Source organism: Perna viridis, chromosome 2, assembly GCF_037379345.1.
Source record: "Perna viridis isolate PV_CMFRI_1.1 ecotype Kerala chromosome 2, ASM3737934v1, whole genome shotgun sequence".
Classification (NCBI taxonomy): Eukaryota; Metazoa; Mollusca; class Bivalvia; order Mytilida; family Mytilidae; genus Perna; species Perna viridis.
Window position 1 is genome coordinate 17,528,838 of NC_142446.1, and position 18,158 is coordinate 17,546,995.

Here is an 18,158-nt window from a genome sequence, read left to right on the forward strand (position 1 = left end):
GCCTAAAAAGAGTATATGGGTCATTTAAGTTTAAAGATAACATTTCATATTAAACAATATAGAAATATCTTAGATCTTCACACTTCACTAATGATAGTTTTCCTTTGTTTTGAATTTTTCATGAAAACAATATATTATCATTATAGAATATATCATTATTGTAGTTAATGCACAAAATGCTAAAGTCAATTCATTTTATGGTGCAGTAAAAGGAAAAAATGGTATCTTTCACCAGATAGATGATAAATGTTTTAATTATAAATGGCCTACAAAGAAAAGCCGAGTTCTTTGCACAACTTTGTACCAAGTACACGAATATTACAAGGACAGACACTATTATTACTCATTGTCAAAGACAAGCATAACAAATACACAAACACTTTTTTTTATTAAATGCTCATAAATATCATTTTTGACCAGTGATCACTACAATATTGTCATGGTTGGGTAAAACTGCTGGGACATCCAGTATCCTTACCATTCAATATATAGTCTCTTGAGCTTAAGTCATGTTACACTGATCAAATAGCTTCATTAGGACATCAGTAGTGTGTGATTTTTTTTAACGTAATACTAATCTGTACCTTAGTTGCAAAATAAAGAATTTTAGAAAAAAATTTAAAGAACCAAATCAACCCAAAGCAAGCAATAATATCTTATTAATTCATACAGCTTAACAAGATGGATGAAACGGATGGAGATCTTTTAATAATTATCTTTTCTTTAATGTAAATCAAGCAATTTTTGCACAGCTTCACCAAACATTCTGCTTTCACTGTCTTTAATTCACAATCCTCATTAAAATAAAGACATTGTTCCTTGTTGAAAATTATCACATTGGTTTTATTTTTGTGTTACAAGACTGTTCCTTAAAGAAAAGACAGACAAGACAGAACTGTAACAGTTTACTATCAATAATTGCAAAAATACCTACTTTTATATAAAAAAATAAATATTTTTCATATGATTAGATAAAACACAGTCATGTCATGAACATCCATCATTGGGTCAAATCAAAAAAATTCTCATGGGCCTCACTATAATTATACAGAGAACATCATGAACCTTTTTTAATTTGAAAACAAAATGTCTCTTGTAAAATAAATCTCAAACAAATTACTTCAAATTAAATTAAAGAACAGCGTTCCAATGTCCCCTGTGAAAAAAAAAGTGCGGAAAACTTAAAATTCACTGGGCCATAACTTCCGTAAAAATCATTCAACCATAACCAAAATTGAACTTAATCTGTAACTTCTCACAGTAAGACTACATACAAAATATAAAATCAATTAGTAAAAGCTTTATAAAAAAGTGTGGAAAACTGTAAATTCATTGAAATTTTCTAAATCCAAGGGCCATAACTTCTGCAAAAATTATTCAACTGTAACCAAAGTCATCTGTAACTCTTCATAATAAGGCCACATACCAAAAACAAACTTTTTTGGTCAAAGCATTACAAAAAAAAGGGCGGAAAACGTGGATGGACAGTGGATGCCCAACGACGCATTGCAGGGGACAATTAAAATATTATCAGAATTACCATACTTGTTGGAAGTATGACCAACAGTTTGTCTAGTCTGTCAAGTCATACACCCACTAATGCTGAATGTACAACAAACTATGAAGTTTTCTGAAATCAATTTGACATAATGATATTTTCATGACTGGCCACTAATATTTACTTAAAAATTATGATATGCAACAAGCATTAAAATCCTCCAATATTTTCCTTACCTTTATCTGAAGCTAAGGAAATTGAGTTTTAATAAAAATAAAATATTACTCAATGTGAGAACTCTTGTGTTCTAATGAAACAAATAATGGAAAGTAATTAACAAAAATAGAAGCAGTACAAATTAAACTAAAACCAGAGGCTCCAGTGAACCTGAATCACTCACCTGGCAGTTTGACCCTTATGTTCTTTTTTTTGTAGCAGCGACAGTTTTTTTTCCTCCAACAAATCATAAATCAAAGCAAAAATTAAGCGCAAAATACCCAAAGGAACAATCCTAGAAAGTTTCATTGAATTTTGTCCAGTAGTTGCAGAGAAAAATATTTTTGAAAATGATAATATTAGATCAGCAGAGAACATCAAAAAGAGCAATAAGTCCTACATCAGTTAACAGATTTTCATGAAAATATGATAGCAATAGCTCACATGATATTTAAATTACAGATTTAAATTATATATACAATTATTTTTCAATACTTGTCATAAGTACATCATTCCTTAACTACTAGTTATTATGAATACTGCCTTAATAGATTACCTGTTAAGTATGAATAGTGTCAAAATAGATAACCTGTAAATTATGAACACTGTCAGAATAGATCACCTGTAAATTGTGCATACGGTCAGAATAGATTACCTGTAAACAATGAATACTGTCAAAATAGATAACCTGAAAATTATGAACCTGGTCAGAGTAGTTCACCTGTAAATTGTGAATTTGGTCGGAATAGATTACCTGTAAACAATGAATACTGTCAGAATAGATTACCTGTAAATTGTGAATACTGTCTGGGATGTTGATAATTCTATCCTGTAGTCGAAGTTCAGCATCTGTAAGCCAGAGGGAGACATCTTTAAGTGATGATGTCACTTCCTCTCTATCAGCCTTTATATGTTGTAGTTCCTCTCCCTTCACTCTAATTACATTGGCTACATCACTTTCAAGTTCCTTCATGTCCACAATTTGTTTCAGTAGTTCCTCAGGTAAGTCCTTGCCCATTGCCATATATTTTGCTTTCTTTTGTTGGGCAACTTGTTCCATCTGGTCCATACGGATAGCAACCTCTTGTTGAAGGACCTGGTAAGACAAACAGAACTCATGGTATTTGTTCATAAGTAGGACAAATCAAACTAGCAGTAATATGTCTACTTCAAAAATACAATTTTTTCCTTCCTCTTAACCGGCATATCAATCTATGTTCGAAATTGTTCAGATATAATTTTTTTCTGTCAAAAATGAAAAGATAAACCTTTTGAAATCAAGATAAGTATCTCCTATATAACTCCTGAATTCTTGGACAAGCAATGATACCTTTTGTTTTTCAATCCTCTCTACCACATCAGCAACCTCTTTTCCAGGGTCCAGCCTTTCTAGTTCCATTTTGGCCTCTGTTAACCACTGGACTGTTTGGTCAGCCTCAGTCTGGAATGATCCTCTATCATCTATTTCCTCTAGTAGAGCCACATGATATTCATTTACATTGTCTTGTACTCTGTAATATAGGGGAGATAACTCTTTTTTTTTAAATAATTGTATATCTAGAGTCTTGACTTGATTTTCAGTGTGCTTTTTAAAAGTAAATTTTTTAAGTGACAGTAATGAAAAACATCTGTCAACATTTCTCTAAATCCAAATTTAATTCACCTTTCAAGTTTTTCAAGAACATTCATAAGCTTTTCTTGAGTCTGTATTTTAGCCTCAGCTGTTGGTAAACTTCTCTGTAAGTTTTCAGTACACCTCTTTAATGCTTCAATCTTTGGCTCACTAACTTGAATCTGAGTACAGATTTGCTGCAAAATTTAATGGAAATTTGAATGTTAGATAAAATGGTGATTCCTAATTCTACAAAGACCTTATGTTACTGCCTTACTTAGATTATTAATATTAATTTATATAGAATTTGTAAAGGGCATTCAGCAGATATATATTTGGATATGAACATTACAGCTGAGATATATTGTGCTGTGCACATGAATTAGTAGGGATAAATTAGAGTTTGATATTCAGAAATAATAACAACCTTTTATTTGTGTTCTTTTGGTACAGGGTAATCTGAAACCCATAGTATACTGAATCCTATATAAAGAGGGGTGATTCATGTGAGTGTGATTCCTGTGAGTTTACACTAAATCTATATCTTAACTGAACATTAGTTAACAAATTTAACCTTAAGAGACCATTACCTTTGTTTCATTGAGTTGAGTCAGCAACTCATGGTTTGGTGCTGATTCAATTTCTATAGTAGGTAGGGACTGCTCGGCATTATTTACCAAGTTTTCTACCTCCTCAAGAAGTGTGGTATACTCATCCCAATGTCCTTTCAGGTTCTGTCACATAAATCATAATATTACATATATAATAAAGAGAGTGTAATCTCATAAAAAAAAACAATAGGCTCCCAGGAGTCTGTTTCACTCACCTGGTTAAATTTTGCCTTGCAAGGGTAAAAAACTTAACAAGGCATTGTCAAACAATTTTGACTCAAGAAGACTTTTTTTCACCTTTCAAGGGCAATTGCTCTTTCAAGTAGTCGGGTCTCACTAACCACTTCTGGGTTAAATTGCCACCCCCTATGTAGTACCATAAACACACTGAACATGGAAATATGCATTGTTAAGTGCATAATTTGTGTGTATTCTGATCAAAAGTAGTCAAAATAAAGCTGAGAATGTGTACTTTAAAATCATACTTGTAATTTACTACAAAAGTGTATGAATATCATTTACATGTGTGAGTAATTTGCCTCCATGCTGTCAGTTGCTGAAAAGGTAAATTTTGTGAAGAATTTCCACAGTCATTGTACCATTAGAATGATGGTTTTGAAAGCCTTACTTTCCAAGCTTCGCAATATCAGGCAACTTTAAGGTGTCATTTGTCCTGGGAATTCGAAGTTACACACTGAAAATTACTTGTTTAACATGTAAAGTAATGGAAACATTAGAAGTGGTTAGCTAGACCATAAGTTAAATTATGGCATATTTCAGAGAAATGCATAATTTGATGAAAATTGCCTTTCTTGGTCATTATTTCCATTTTCACATAATAGCAGTATAGTGATATTGGTAATTGGGCTATAGTTTAAGAGGTGCATTGTGCAAAATATTGTAAAAAACAACATAGCAACAAGATTTTAAATAGTAAAATTGACTCATAACTTGACGTCATCCTTAAAATACCTAATGTCACTGCTCGTAATATTCAAAGTACTCAAATGGTCATACAGCACAGACTAAGAATCACACAGTGATAAAATAGGATGATATTAATTGTTGAAATCTGTCATTTTTTCACAATGATAAATGATATTTATTATTACGACTTCTTGAATTATCATAGACATCAATTTGGTGTGACATGTTAGTTAAAATTGTCATTTTTTAGTAATTTAGGGAAAATATCACTGAGAGGCATGATATAAAAATGACCATTTCTTTGTAGTCCTATATCTGATTTTGATAGTTTTGGTCTTATTAGACTCACAATACCACAAGCTTTCATAAAATGTTAAAAAAGAAAAACATAAAAAACTTATAAAATGTTTTTAAGGTCTCAATAACCACTTCTGGGTCAAATGGCCACCCTCTATGTATAGTAATTTGCCTCCATGCTGTCAGTTAGCAGAAAAGATAAAAATGTTGATTTTCAGTATTTTTTATTCAAGTAAATTTTGTGAAGAATTGTACCATTAGAAAAATGATGTTGAAAGCTTTTTTCCATGCTTCACAATGGAATGCAACTTTAAGGTGTCATTTGTCCTGGGAATTCACAGTGACACATTGAAAACTACTTGTTCAACATGTAATGTAATGGAAAAGTTAGAAGTGGTTAGTGAGACCTCCTTCGACAACTTTGATCCCTTGGAAACTTTTGTAGGCCTTATAATAAGAATCATTTCAGCAATTGAAAGAATTCGGCTAAACTCAACGGTTTTGGAGATATAATATGCGAAAAACTACTGTCTGACCAGATGCTCTATTTTTAGTAACAGGGGCCATGTTTTTTGACTGATAAAAAATTCCCACATCCTTTTTATGCAGAATACCCCAAGGAACATTCATACTAAGTTTGGTTCCAATTGGCCAAGTAGTGTCAGAGGAGAAGATTTTTGAAAGAAATAATATTAAAAATAGCAATTTTTTGAAAAACTGCATTAGATCAAACACGCCTTTACAGAATAAATCAAAAATTCCACCACAGATAGATCTCATCATGCTAAACACTTTTATTCCTGTCAGAATTTGGCTAAACCAAACGGTTTTGGAAATATATGCGAAAAACTACTGTCTGACCCCTATGTTCTATTTTTAGTAACGTCGGCCACTATTTTTTGACAGATAAAAAATCCCTGAACTAGTTCTATGCAGGATACCCCAAGGAACATTCAAACCAAGTTTGGTTTCAATTGGTCAAGTAGTGTCAGAGGATAAGAGTTTTGAAAAATTGTTAATGACGAAGACAACTAATGCCAACTAATGGCAATAGCTTACATGACCTTTGGCCAGATGAGCTAATAAACTATTCACAAAACTTCTGTGTCAAAATTAGCTTTATATGAATATGTGTAAATTATTGCAAAAGATGCACTTGAGTTAATATTGTAATTTTAAAAAAATTGTGCAAAATGTAATTTTTAGTACTGAAGCAGGATTGTTCTCAAAACATGTGTCACAAAAAAATACAATTTAGGCTTGTAGCGCATTTCCTAATCCTTGCAGTTTTGCCCAAAGTTTACTGGCTAGCTCAACTCTGATGTGGTGAATGGTGATCAGTAAGGGTTTCCTAAATGTGATTTACATTGTAATTAAATCTCTTCAATCTATCATATATCTATATAATTTTGTTTTTCTAAAACATTTGTTCAAAATTTTACATCACACAGACCTACATATGACAATGAGAGAAAACTATGAATTTTATTATTTTGATTTTTTTAAGAGCCCATTTAAACACCACTCAAGCAATTAAGCTGATAATGTACCTTACAAGTGAGTTACAAGATCTTTGATAACAGCAATAACAAAAAGAAATCACTGATTTCAACATTGTCACCATCCAAGCGAGACTCAGATCATCTGTATTGTCCCAACATTAAGTTTACCTGTAGTGTCATTTGTTTGTTTTCTGTGGTTGTTGTGAGTGAATTGTAGCGATCATTTAAATCATCCATTAGATGGTTGATAAAAGATCTACTAGAGGAATTGCCGTCCTTTTCAAGGTCATGTGACTTATCATTCAGGTCATTCATAGCACCTCTTACATCTTCTATTTTGGTAAGAAAATCCTAATGGTAAAACAAAAGAGAAGTGAATATTCATTTTTGAAACTCAGTGGTTACACAGATTACAAAGTATAGAAATGAAAGCTTAAAAGTTTTATGGTTAATCAACAGGAATATTGCAAATTATTACTTTGAAACAAAATACTTTATATTGTGGCAAAAAGAAAAAAATTCAATTTTTTTCTTTGTACACCAATTACTCTTTACACACTTGATTGTTAATTTCTGAATAAATTTCCACAAGTACTAAATTAATCTAAAAAAGTGACAAAATGTATTTATATCTTAAGTAGGTTCACACTGATTTAAGAAAGTACACCAACTTTCTTTCAAGAGCAATTTATTCTGGTCACTTTGCAAGGAAGAAAAAAACTGAGAACAAATTACTACAAATTAATTCTGCCATTATATTTCACAGAGTTTAAAGTTGTGAAATTAAACTGACATCATGAAATGTGAAATTAAATTGACTTAAAGTAACCAAAAAACTCTCTTGTGAATGAGAACACAAGCAAAATGTTTGTATACAATGTATACCTTAGATGTAACTAATTGTTGTTGAACCAAAGCTGGGTTGGCAGCAGGAAGGTGTTCACATGTAGCGTATTGTTCTTCTAGTACCTGAAGCTGTTCTGTTACATTAAATACCATATCCTATAAATATTTAATGGTACATAGTAACATAGTACATATGGTCAGGACCAATATTCATATGAAAATATGCATTATTTACTCATACTACCAACAAATATTTTGATTAAGTTCTTTTTTGGGAGAAAATAGACAAATAGAAATAAAAACATTCAGTACAAAAAAAAATTGTTTATTACAATGAAAATGAACTCTTATCAAACAAACTTGTACACATACCTTGTACACATACAGTTACTTTAACCTGTTTGTGTAATAGTTTTAAGAAATTCCAGTGAGACAAGTAACTAATGTCAAATGGTTAGCTACTTGCTCCTCAAAAACAATATAAAATTCCACCTTATAATCTTGCCACTCTTCAGCATGTTTCTCCAGGTTCTGTTGTCGCCTCTGAGAGGCAGCCATGACATCTGATAATTTTTTATTTGTATTCTTTAGGGTCTGGCGGAGAGTTTCCTTGTCATTGTTGTCCAGTGTGGGAAGAAGACGCTCAGATAACTCCATTACTTGTTCCATTTCATCTTGACACATACTAGCCTCAGAAAAATAGTCCTGGTAGTAGGAATAAAAAATTTAAAATTCCATCAATTAACCAAAATCAAAACCATACAGAATCTTGTTTTGGTTTCTAATGATAAGGGTTATGGCTAAGTTTTTGAATAAGTACAAAAATGTTTGTATTTAAATAAATACAGTAGCCTGTTTATTTAAATGAATTCCAAAGAATCAAAGAAGAAATATAGAAACATATTTTTTTGTCCTAACAGAGTAATCACATAGTTGTATACCTTATGTTCACTCAATGTGTCTGTGAGAGTATCATAATCCAGTCCTTCATATCCTGAATCTAACATTTCTTCTGCCCCACTAATCCAATCATTAATCTGTTTCATTGACATCTCAAACTGCATTCTGTCAGTCTTTGCTTCCTCTAAGTAATTTTCTTTCTTTGTAATGGCCTCCTGCAATAAACATTCAGACTATAAGGATGTTGTTTTTTACCTTTTTTATAAGTCATTGATCTCACTGAGGCTTTATCTCATTCTCTTGGCTGGAATTTAATTCCTGTAAATTCGATACTGCCTGTTATACAAACCAAATAAAGATTAATAAAAAAGCTACCGATGAAATGGACAAATGCAAAATATTACACATATTTGCACTTTTGAGCTTTAAAGAATTGGTTTGTACCAAGTTTAAAAAATATTAAACCTACCTTAATAGAGTCCTCTAAACTCTTGACTTGATTTAGTTTATCTTCCATGGTAGGAGGTATGGGCTCTCCAAGTTTCTCATAGTGAGCGGTCTCAAGCTTGGCTTTATCTTTGACAGCCGCTATTCTGTCTAAGGCCTCCCTTGCAAGCGCCTAAATAATATAAATAGGTAATGGTTCAACATTTTTTATAGAATTTTTATGCAGTTAAGTTTCTGTATTTTACTAAATATTAAATAAAGTTTCATGTATGACTGACAGTCAAAAACAGATTAATGACTGGATCAGAGGGGCAAAAGAAATGTTAGATTCAGGATAAGAAGGGCTTAATGGGGGAAAACATCATGGAACAATGCAAAGGTGAAACAAAAAATACCTTCAAAATTATGTTTAGTGAAAACCTGCATTGACATACAACAAATAATTTCATTTCAGGTAAAAACAATATATAAAATAAAGCTGGTGGTAATTACATTATGTTTCTGAAGTGATGTTACAACTTTGTCTGGTTCCATGTCTTGTGGGTTACAGGATGCTAGTATGTCCTCCTTCTGTTCTAACCATACAATGGCATCATCAATAGAGCTATCAAACTCCACCCGAGATTTCTGGATCCTATCACACTGTTTGGTCTTCTTGTCTGCTTGTTTCTTTAATTGATCCATGTGTGATTTTAACTGTTGGACATTCTCAGTGACTGAACGACCATCATCACCAGACAGGAGACTTAGCTGATGTGCTTTGTCACTGACCACCATGTACAGGGGTTCCATTGATTGCAGTTTTTCTGAAATAGCCTGTATGAAGAAACAATTAGAGTATATTGAATATCAAAAGCTCGAATAATTAATAATAAACTGTTTTAGCAAAATAATTAACTGGATTTCAATAATAAATTGAAAGTATTGCAATAAAACTGGTCTCAATCAAAAATCTTCTGATATATGTATAACTTTAAATCAATTTCAATGCATTCTAAATCGAGTGAATCAAGTGAAACTACAATTCAATGCTAGAATATGGGAACAACTATTTATTGATTGCTTTCAACCTTCATTTTTGTGTTGTGTTGTATAGGTTTTATATACTTTTCATCACCGCCAAAAAATAAACTGTTCACTGACCTTGAATTTCTCAATGCGTTCTGCAACTGGCATTCCAGATTGAGCCACCTCATTAATTTGGTCCTCACATTCCTTTATTGCAGCCTCTAACTGAGCTTTCTGTGTACTATAGTTCTGTCTGAAGGCAACAGCCTGTTTACATGTCTTTATCTCCTGGTCAACCTTGTCAAGGGCCATCTCATACTGGGATGTCAGTTGTAGAATTTCATCAGCTTCCATGTTCTGACCATTACTGCGTAATCTCTCTACAGCTTGGTTCAGCTGAGCAATGGATGGTTGGTAGTTGGCTAATTTCTCACTAACATCCTAAAATACAACAGACATAATCATGCAGACTATTATACAGTAAAATGACATATTAATTCATATTAATGACTTTTCAAACTAAAAATTAATTCATAACTTCAGAACATTGAAATACTCAACATAACACTGGAACTATTTTCTTCAAGAGAACTAACCAGAAATAAAGTGAACAAGCTTTCAAAAAGAATACCTCAACTTTCTCAAACTACAATAATGTAAAACCCTTAGATTTGGTACTCTTAAAATGCAGGGATCAAACAGATATTTTCAAACAATCATAGTATGACTTAATACACATCTAAACAAACATATAGAGCCTAACCTTCACACAATATATCATCAAAGTTACAAGAGGAACTTACCAGATGTGATCATGTAAAATCCTTTAGTTGAATTATCCCCCCTTACGATGACCTGACATTACTTATCTCCCCATGTGTAGTCACCTGTGAGTCCATAATACCTGTCCATGGGACTTGTTTGATGCATAATATGAATATTTCATACCAGTCAGCTTGTGCATGTTATTGGTTTATAAACGATCAATAGTGATTGTTGGTCCAATTTGTTGTGTATGCTGAAGGTGCGCAATTAATGTGTAAACAAATCCCCTTGGTCAATGTATGTAGAGTGGAGGAAAATATACGCTGGGGAGTAAATCCTGTTTGCCAACAAATATGGCAAGCTTAATTTGTGTAGCAGATAATATCCGGACAACAAAAATATTTTCAAATTGACCCTTGAATTGTTTCAATTCTTTATTTTTCTGATTGTTTACATCAACACAACATAAACATGGCTTTAGTCAAGTGGAATATCATCTTTAATCATGGTAACAGCTAACCTTTGCTTACTTAAATGTAAGTAAACAGGAATGGCTTTCACAACTGCTGAAACTGTCGAAGAACATAAACTGTTCATGTTTTTCTGAAGTTCAGTGATATAATGCATGCTATCTGTTGGAATAACAATGACATGTACTGATCTGAATACCCACAAAATGACCAAAATTGAGTGGCCAAAATTTCTAAAACCCAGCCCCCTTTTTTGCAGATGTATGATAATCTGAAACTGTAACTATATGACAACATAAATACATTCAACACACTCTTGTTAACTGGTAGATTAGTTACAAAGTGAAGAAAAACATTTTGACATTACCTCATATTTCTCAAGGACAGCATTAGCATCTTCAGTGTTAGGACCAATAGGTGTGTTCTGTAAGTGTTTGATCTCATCCTGGATACTTCTCAGCCAGTCTGTAGCCTCTGTTAGACTCTCATGGACCTGAGATCTAGACTGGAGGGATGCCTCAGTACTCTCAACTCGGTCCTTTATAAGGGCAGTGACTCTGTAGCCAAATAGGTAGAGGTTGATACATGGAGAAACAAAAATATCTATGCCTCCAGGATTTGTTGATTATGGTTTTACATCCTATGGCACATTTTTCATGAATTTCAGGACAAGAACGACCAATCGAACAACCTGTGCTTTTTATAAGCCCCACACACCGAGCCAAATATTTATTATGCAATTTCATAGAAGCAATAAACCACATGTAGACATGTCACCTCACTTTGACACATTATTTTGACTCCAAGCAAACCATTCATCACTCTTTCCCATTAAATACAATGTGTCTAGTGGACAAGCAGTGACTACCAATTTTAAAGTATGTGGTGTGACTTGACGGGGCGCCGAATCCACGACCTCCCACACTTGAGGCCACCCAGCTATCCTGAGACCACCAAGGCAATTATATTCATTTAGGAAACATTATTCTTGATTGTGACTACTGTATATTTGCAATGGTATTACTGCTATCATACACAGTTACATTGAAAATTGTGTGTTAGTTCCTGTAATTTCAAAAGTAACTGTTTCTAATTCATGTGTGTAGGGGTTCTGTAACCTTTTATGATATTAATGAATTAATTTTAGACAAGAATAATCCAATGAACCCATAGGTTAAATACCTGTTGAATTTTTCTTTGGTAGACTTAAGGATTCCCTCAAGTCTAACTTTATCAGCATCATAAATTTCTGGCAGGAATCCTGATCCTCTTTCCTCTATTTCTTTCACAAGAGATTCAAAAAGCTGGGAAGTTTTCTGTAAGTTCTACAAAATTGAATATTACTTTAAAATATTACATTGAAAAGAAACATTCAAACATACAAGACTTTCAATTATATATTTTTATCAATGCTTTAATAAAATAACTACTTATTCATCACAATACATGTTCAAACATATTCAACACGTTCAATAATTGAGTATTTGGCAAAATAAGAAGAGTCCGAGAACATTGTTTTTTGTACAATGCATAATTGTGCCTATATTAAAAACCAACGAAGCCAAATGATGGATGTTTACAGATAACAGACAATAACATAGGCAACAAAGCCATTTTGTAATTTGGAATAATTTGGAAGCCTAACGGTTACATACCCTGTAATGTTTACATTGTTCATCCAGTACTTCTATTGCACATTCCAGGTTAGGTTCTGTGGAGAGGGAGATCTCAGTCTCCTTACACCATCTGTCTACCTTGTGGACATCAGTCTCAAACAACTTTCTAGCTGTTACCAAATCCTTCAAATGACCTTCCTCTTGTTTCAGGGAGGTTAACAGACTTTCATTTCTACTCTCTACCTCTGAACATAAAATATATACATTTTTATTCTTCTAATATGATGTGCTTCAAAGTTCTTTAGACCACAGCCATGGTAAAAAAGTGATAAACACATGACCAACATTTTGTGCAACACATAGGCTGCATCTATTAAAAAATATGAAGAAACTAGCCCAATTAGAATAAAAATAAATCACGGAAACTCCATTTAATCATTGTTTTACTATGGGCTGGCCTTTTATGTCGTTTTTTAACCCCTCCATATTGCTTGGGGTAAAAAAATGTGACATAAATGGCCAGTCAATGGTAAACACTAATAAAATGGAGTTGCCATGATTTATTTTTTAATGAGACTGTCACTAATACTCAAGAAATTATGACTTTAATACCAAGTCTTATTTTGCAATACCAGAAAATTCATATTGTGAGCTTTAACTACAAAAAAATGTATTGTGAGTTTAAACCGGTCCTATAATAAAAACATTACAAAATTCAGTACATGATTATCAAGAAACAAAGATGGCAATTAAAAATTTGAATCTTTCTTGTTATTTTTTAACCCAAGGAGCAAAAAAATACAAGCTTGAATAATTATATGATCACTTGTGAAACAAAAAAGGGAGAAAATCTGACCAATAATTTGCTTACCAGATATCATGTGTTTGAGTTCAGCAGCTAAATTAGGAGAACAGTCCACTAACAGAGGTTCGACAAGTTTGCGTAGGTTTTCAATATGAGGTTGATAGGCCACAACTTCTGAATGTAAGGACTGTAAAAAAAAAAAAAAAACAACGTTGAGTGTAAAACTAGTAATAAAATACCATTGGGTATAAAACTAGTAATAAAATACCATAAGGTATAAACTAGTAATAAAAAACCATTAGGTATAAAACTAGTAATAAAAGTAGATTGGGTAAAAAATTATTACTAAAAAAAAACCATTTTATAACCATACCTCACACTATAAAAATCTTTTGAATCTCATTATTCTTTTTGCTGCTGTATTTATTAATAAGTTTTCATTTTATTATTTTTTATTTTTTAAACAAACAGAAGACTCTTTATTGGAGTACTACAGAAGAAATGAGACTACCTTGCACTTTTCTATCTGTTTTTCCACATCACCAGATGTGAGTCGTACACTATTCAATTTCTGGACTTCCTGTTCCTTATCTTGTAACCAAAGGTTGACTTTGTCAATTGACTCCTGAAATACAGCTCGTTCTCCTGCTTGTTCAGCTAGAGATTTATTTTGACTATCCAGGGCATCCATAACTTTCTGGTGTTCTGTCTGTAGACGTGCAATCCAACGTTCTACCATATTACGTTCCACACGAGACAGATCTTGAACAAGGGAATCTGATTTCTGTCGGACATTTTCCAGATTTGTCCTTCGGTCTTCCAATTCCTGTCTCAGTTCCTTTAAATATCACAAAAATACTTTGTACCAAATTAACTTAATCCAAAAAGAAATAAGACTTTGTTTTTTGTATTTATTTGGTAGGGACCCATGAATTCATTAAGTCCTATTGATTGGTATGGCCTGACCAGCAATATAGTCTAAAGATCACAGCTTTATATCTTATATGTAAGAAAAAAAGATTCATATCATAGTTGGTAGGAATTATATATAAGTCATGAGTTTTAGAAGTATGGATTTCTGTTTATACCCATTAGTCAATATATCACTGGTCAGATATTATGACAGTTTGTGATTATGTTATCATTTTTGACAACAAACATGGTTTTATATTAAAGTAACTTAGTAAAGGTATTCTTGAATAATTTCACAAATATAATCCCTAAATAATTAATATGATGTCCATCTATACCTTCAATTCATACAATGAAATGCCAGAAACAGCATATTAATTATTAAGAAAACCTAAAAAAAAAACATAACTGGTAACTCAATTACCATGCATAATGGTTCTACAAGCAGAAAAATACTACAGTAAAGTAACTATTGTCCTGATTAAAAAAAAAATCTACATTGAATCCAACATCTATACTGAGATGCTATGCTTTCAAAATGTCCCTACTAACTTACATTATTTTGGCCCAGTTTAGCCTCTGCCTCTTTGACACTATAAACCCTGGGTGCATCCTTTGCTATTCTCTCCTCTTTGTCCTTTAACCATTCAAGGTATTGGTCTACCTCCTTTTTGATGTCATCTAAGTTGGCATCAATTATATCATATTGTCTCTGTGTCTTCTCAACTTGATCTGCTATGTCATGGAACTTCTTTTCAGAGTCACTGGAATAAGTCAGATAGGTTCTAAGCAATAAGTCAAGGTTTGATTAAGTTTTTATTGTTGCTTAAAGGCAAAACAAAAAATAGCAAAGTTGTCCTTAAAGTAAGTGTTCAAAAGCTACTCTGTCTTTACCTCTATGTTGTCTTTTTGTCATTGAATTTTCTATAAGATAATGGAAAATTTGAGAACATCAAACAATTTGCAAAATTGATACATCTCTGTCCTCAAACAAGAAAATTGAAAGGTTATTCCCCCCAATAGGACATCTTTTCCAGTAATTACTTCTGACAGCAACCTGTCCTAGGTTACACCGGATGACTTACTCAAGCAGTCTTTCCACCAGAATTCTTATTAAGTACATAACTCTCAACAGCAACCTTTCCTAGGTTACTCACTGGCAACAAACCCAAGCAGTCTTCCACAAGAAGTCTTATTGAGTACATAACTCTTTACAGCAACCTTTTCTAGGTTACTCACTGGTGACTTACTAAAGCAGTCTTTCCACCAGAATCCTTATTGAGATCATAACTCTTAACAGCAACCATTCCTAGGTTACTCACTGGTGACTTACTGAAGTAGTCTTTCTACCAGAATCCTTATTGAGATCATAACTCTGAAAAGCAACCTTTCAAGGTTACTCACTGGTGACTTACCCAAGCAGTCTTTCCACCAGAATTCATACTGAGATCATAACTCTTAACAGTAACCATTCCTAGGTTACTTATTGGTGATTTACCTAAGCCTTCTATCGGAGCTCTCTTTTGAGAATTGAATCAAGACAACTATCCTAGGTTACTTATTGATGTGTTACCTAATTTATGCCTTCAAGCCACCAGAGTTATATTCCAAATAACCACTATGGACAATAACCTTTCCTAGATTACTATATTGTTGACTTACCCAAGTCATCCTTCCATGTGACCTCTTTTTTTAGCAATAATCCAAGAAAACACTCTGTCATTACTCATTTATGAATTACCCTAAAAAGTTCTTTTTAGAGTAATGACTCTATCCAACAATTTGTAATATATTACTTAATGATGACTTACCCAAGTCTTCCTTCAACAAGAGCTCTATCTCGAGTACTGACTCTAGACACCAATCTGGTGGCCTTGTTCTGCAGACCATCAACAGCATCTCTGTGGCTTCTCACACTATCAGAGAGAGCCTGCAAAGAAAAAAGGTTAATTAAAGAACTTTATTGAGCACACTCACATACTCCATGCGTCCCAATTTTGGATACTCAAGTAAATTTGTTCGTAACAGAAATACATGTAGAAGGACCCCGATAATAAAAGGAATAAGAGTGTTGATTCAGGCTTTAGACCTTTATCTTCTAACTAAATTCTGTTACCCAGAATGGTAGTTTCAAACTCCAGACTATGATTTCTTTGAGTTTCAGTTAATCCAAAGTAAATATCATCATAGCGGAACAAAACGTACACTGGACCTGTAACTTATCATGGTGAACTTATAAACCAAAAATCATGTCATAATCTGCAAGCGTTTAGAAAAAAAAGTCTGGACAACTGAAGATGGACTGACGGACAGACTGATGGGCGGGTCAAAAACATTGTACCCTTTGTTACTTTGTGGCATGGGGTATAATAACCCATAACATCAGTCTCATTACTTATCTAATATGGACTGAAAGAATCTATACTTGTCTCATGTAAGATGTGAAACACAATTCTTCATCAAGACGGAGTTAAATTTTATTGACCAATCTACAAAATGTAGTTTTACTTTCTTGTTATACAAAAATAACCTATTAAATTGTGCATGCTATACACCAACATATCACTGAAAAATATCTCCTAATCTAGAGGTTCCAGGGATCCTAAATGGTCTGCTAAATTCTCATCTGACTACCAAATTAAATTTCAGGGATATTCACAAAATAGTGATTTTCCACAAGGCTTACTAGAAATGGACTTTGAAACTTGGCTAATCCCAATAAAATATGACCTCTGTTAAATCAAAATGAACCAATAGTGGGACAAAGTTGGAGATAAGTTAAAAACCAAATTGTTTACAATTATATAAAAATGTCCTTTTTGTATTAGTTAATGCATAATATTCTTAACATAAAAAGTTTGTACCACCCTTAAATTGATAGTGGCTTATAATTAATAAATTGTTCCTCCTATTGATGCACAATAACTCTTTAAAAGGAACTTTAGAACAGTAATTAAAGTCCAATCAGGTAATTTTATTGTTGAACAGAAAAGGACATTACATTAAATTGTCCATGTTAATGATAGTGAATTAAGTGCTAGTCACATCTTTATTAGTTTTGACCTCTAAATAAACCTTAAATATATGAGTAAAATCTTGGATGATAGTGTTAACCCTTATTTAGATATTTCTCCATGATTTGTAACCACGCAAGGGACATTGTCCGCAACAAATGACCAGTAATTTTACATTAACATATTGAAAGCTACATTGTTGAATATTACAAGGAATCGACTATGCTTCAACATGAGCTCTGGACCATATTATCATTTCACTGAATACCAGTGCTTAATTTTTTTTGTACCTGATCTAGAACACAATAGTTAAGACAATTATTTCTATAATAGTGCATCATTTTATTAATATCAATAGTGGCATAGTAAAGAAATCTGCCTTAAAGCTGAAATCAATTAACATTACTACAATGCAAATAAAGGCCATGGTTAAATAAACATTTCTTGACAAAGTCAATGATAAAGGTATTCACTATGCATGTATAATTGTAATCAAGAAAGAAAAAGTCAATATACTATACTGATACTAGTTTTAGGTATTATTGCAAAAATATCTTCATAAAACAAATTTCATGTATCTCTTATAATCTGGAATATTCAAGAGGAAACATCTTCCATAAATAGCTTGGTTCTTCTTCAGGTATTCAAGGACTAACTTAAGACATAGGGTTACTGACATTAAAACAGAGCAGATGAAATCACAGCAAACAAG

The 18,158-nt window shown here is 32.6% G+C and overlaps 1 protein-coding gene across 23 annotated transcripts in view; it reads right to left on the reverse strand.

The window, feature by feature from the left end:
- LOC148623874 (muscle-specific protein 300 kDa-like) overlaps nucleotides 1–18,158 on the reverse strand; it is a 183,505-nt gene that overhangs the window by 44,135 nt on the left and 121,212 nt on the right. For all 23 annotated transcript variants that reach the window (XM_088566150.1, XM_088566144.1, XM_088566155.1 and 20 more), the window contains 18 exons: nucleotides 16,244–16,362; nucleotides 14,989–15,196; nucleotides 14,032–14,358; nucleotides 13,587–13,707; nucleotides 12,755–12,960; nucleotides 12,282–12,424; nucleotides 11,467–11,656; nucleotides 10,000–10,305; nucleotides 9,349–9,672; nucleotides 8,879–9,028; nucleotides 8,451–8,624; nucleotides 8,002–8,214; nucleotides 7,549–7,665; nucleotides 6,832–7,014; nucleotides 3,917–4,060; nucleotides 3,378–3,523; nucleotides 3,045–3,225; nucleotides 2,502–2,810 (listed from right to left, as the gene is read on the reverse strand). In XM_088566150.1, coding sequence (XP_088422276.1) covers nucleotides 2,502–2,810; nucleotides 3,045–3,225; nucleotides 3,378–3,523; nucleotides 3,917–4,060; nucleotides 6,832–7,014; nucleotides 7,549–7,665; nucleotides 8,002–8,214; nucleotides 8,451–8,624; nucleotides 8,879–9,028; nucleotides 9,349–9,672; nucleotides 10,000–10,305; nucleotides 11,467–11,656; nucleotides 12,282–12,424; nucleotides 12,755–12,960; nucleotides 13,587–13,707; nucleotides 14,032–14,358; nucleotides 14,989–15,196; nucleotides 16,244–16,362 — 3,561 coding nt within the window. The remainder of the gene's footprint in view (nucleotides 1–2,501; nucleotides 2,811–3,044; nucleotides 3,226–3,377; nucleotides 3,524–3,916; nucleotides 4,061–6,831; nucleotides 7,015–7,548; nucleotides 7,666–8,001; nucleotides 8,215–8,450; nucleotides 8,625–8,878; nucleotides 9,029–9,348; nucleotides 9,673–9,999; nucleotides 10,306–11,466; nucleotides 11,657–12,281; nucleotides 12,425–12,754; nucleotides 12,961–13,586; nucleotides 13,708–14,031; nucleotides 14,359–14,988; nucleotides 15,197–16,243; nucleotides 16,363–18,158) is intronic.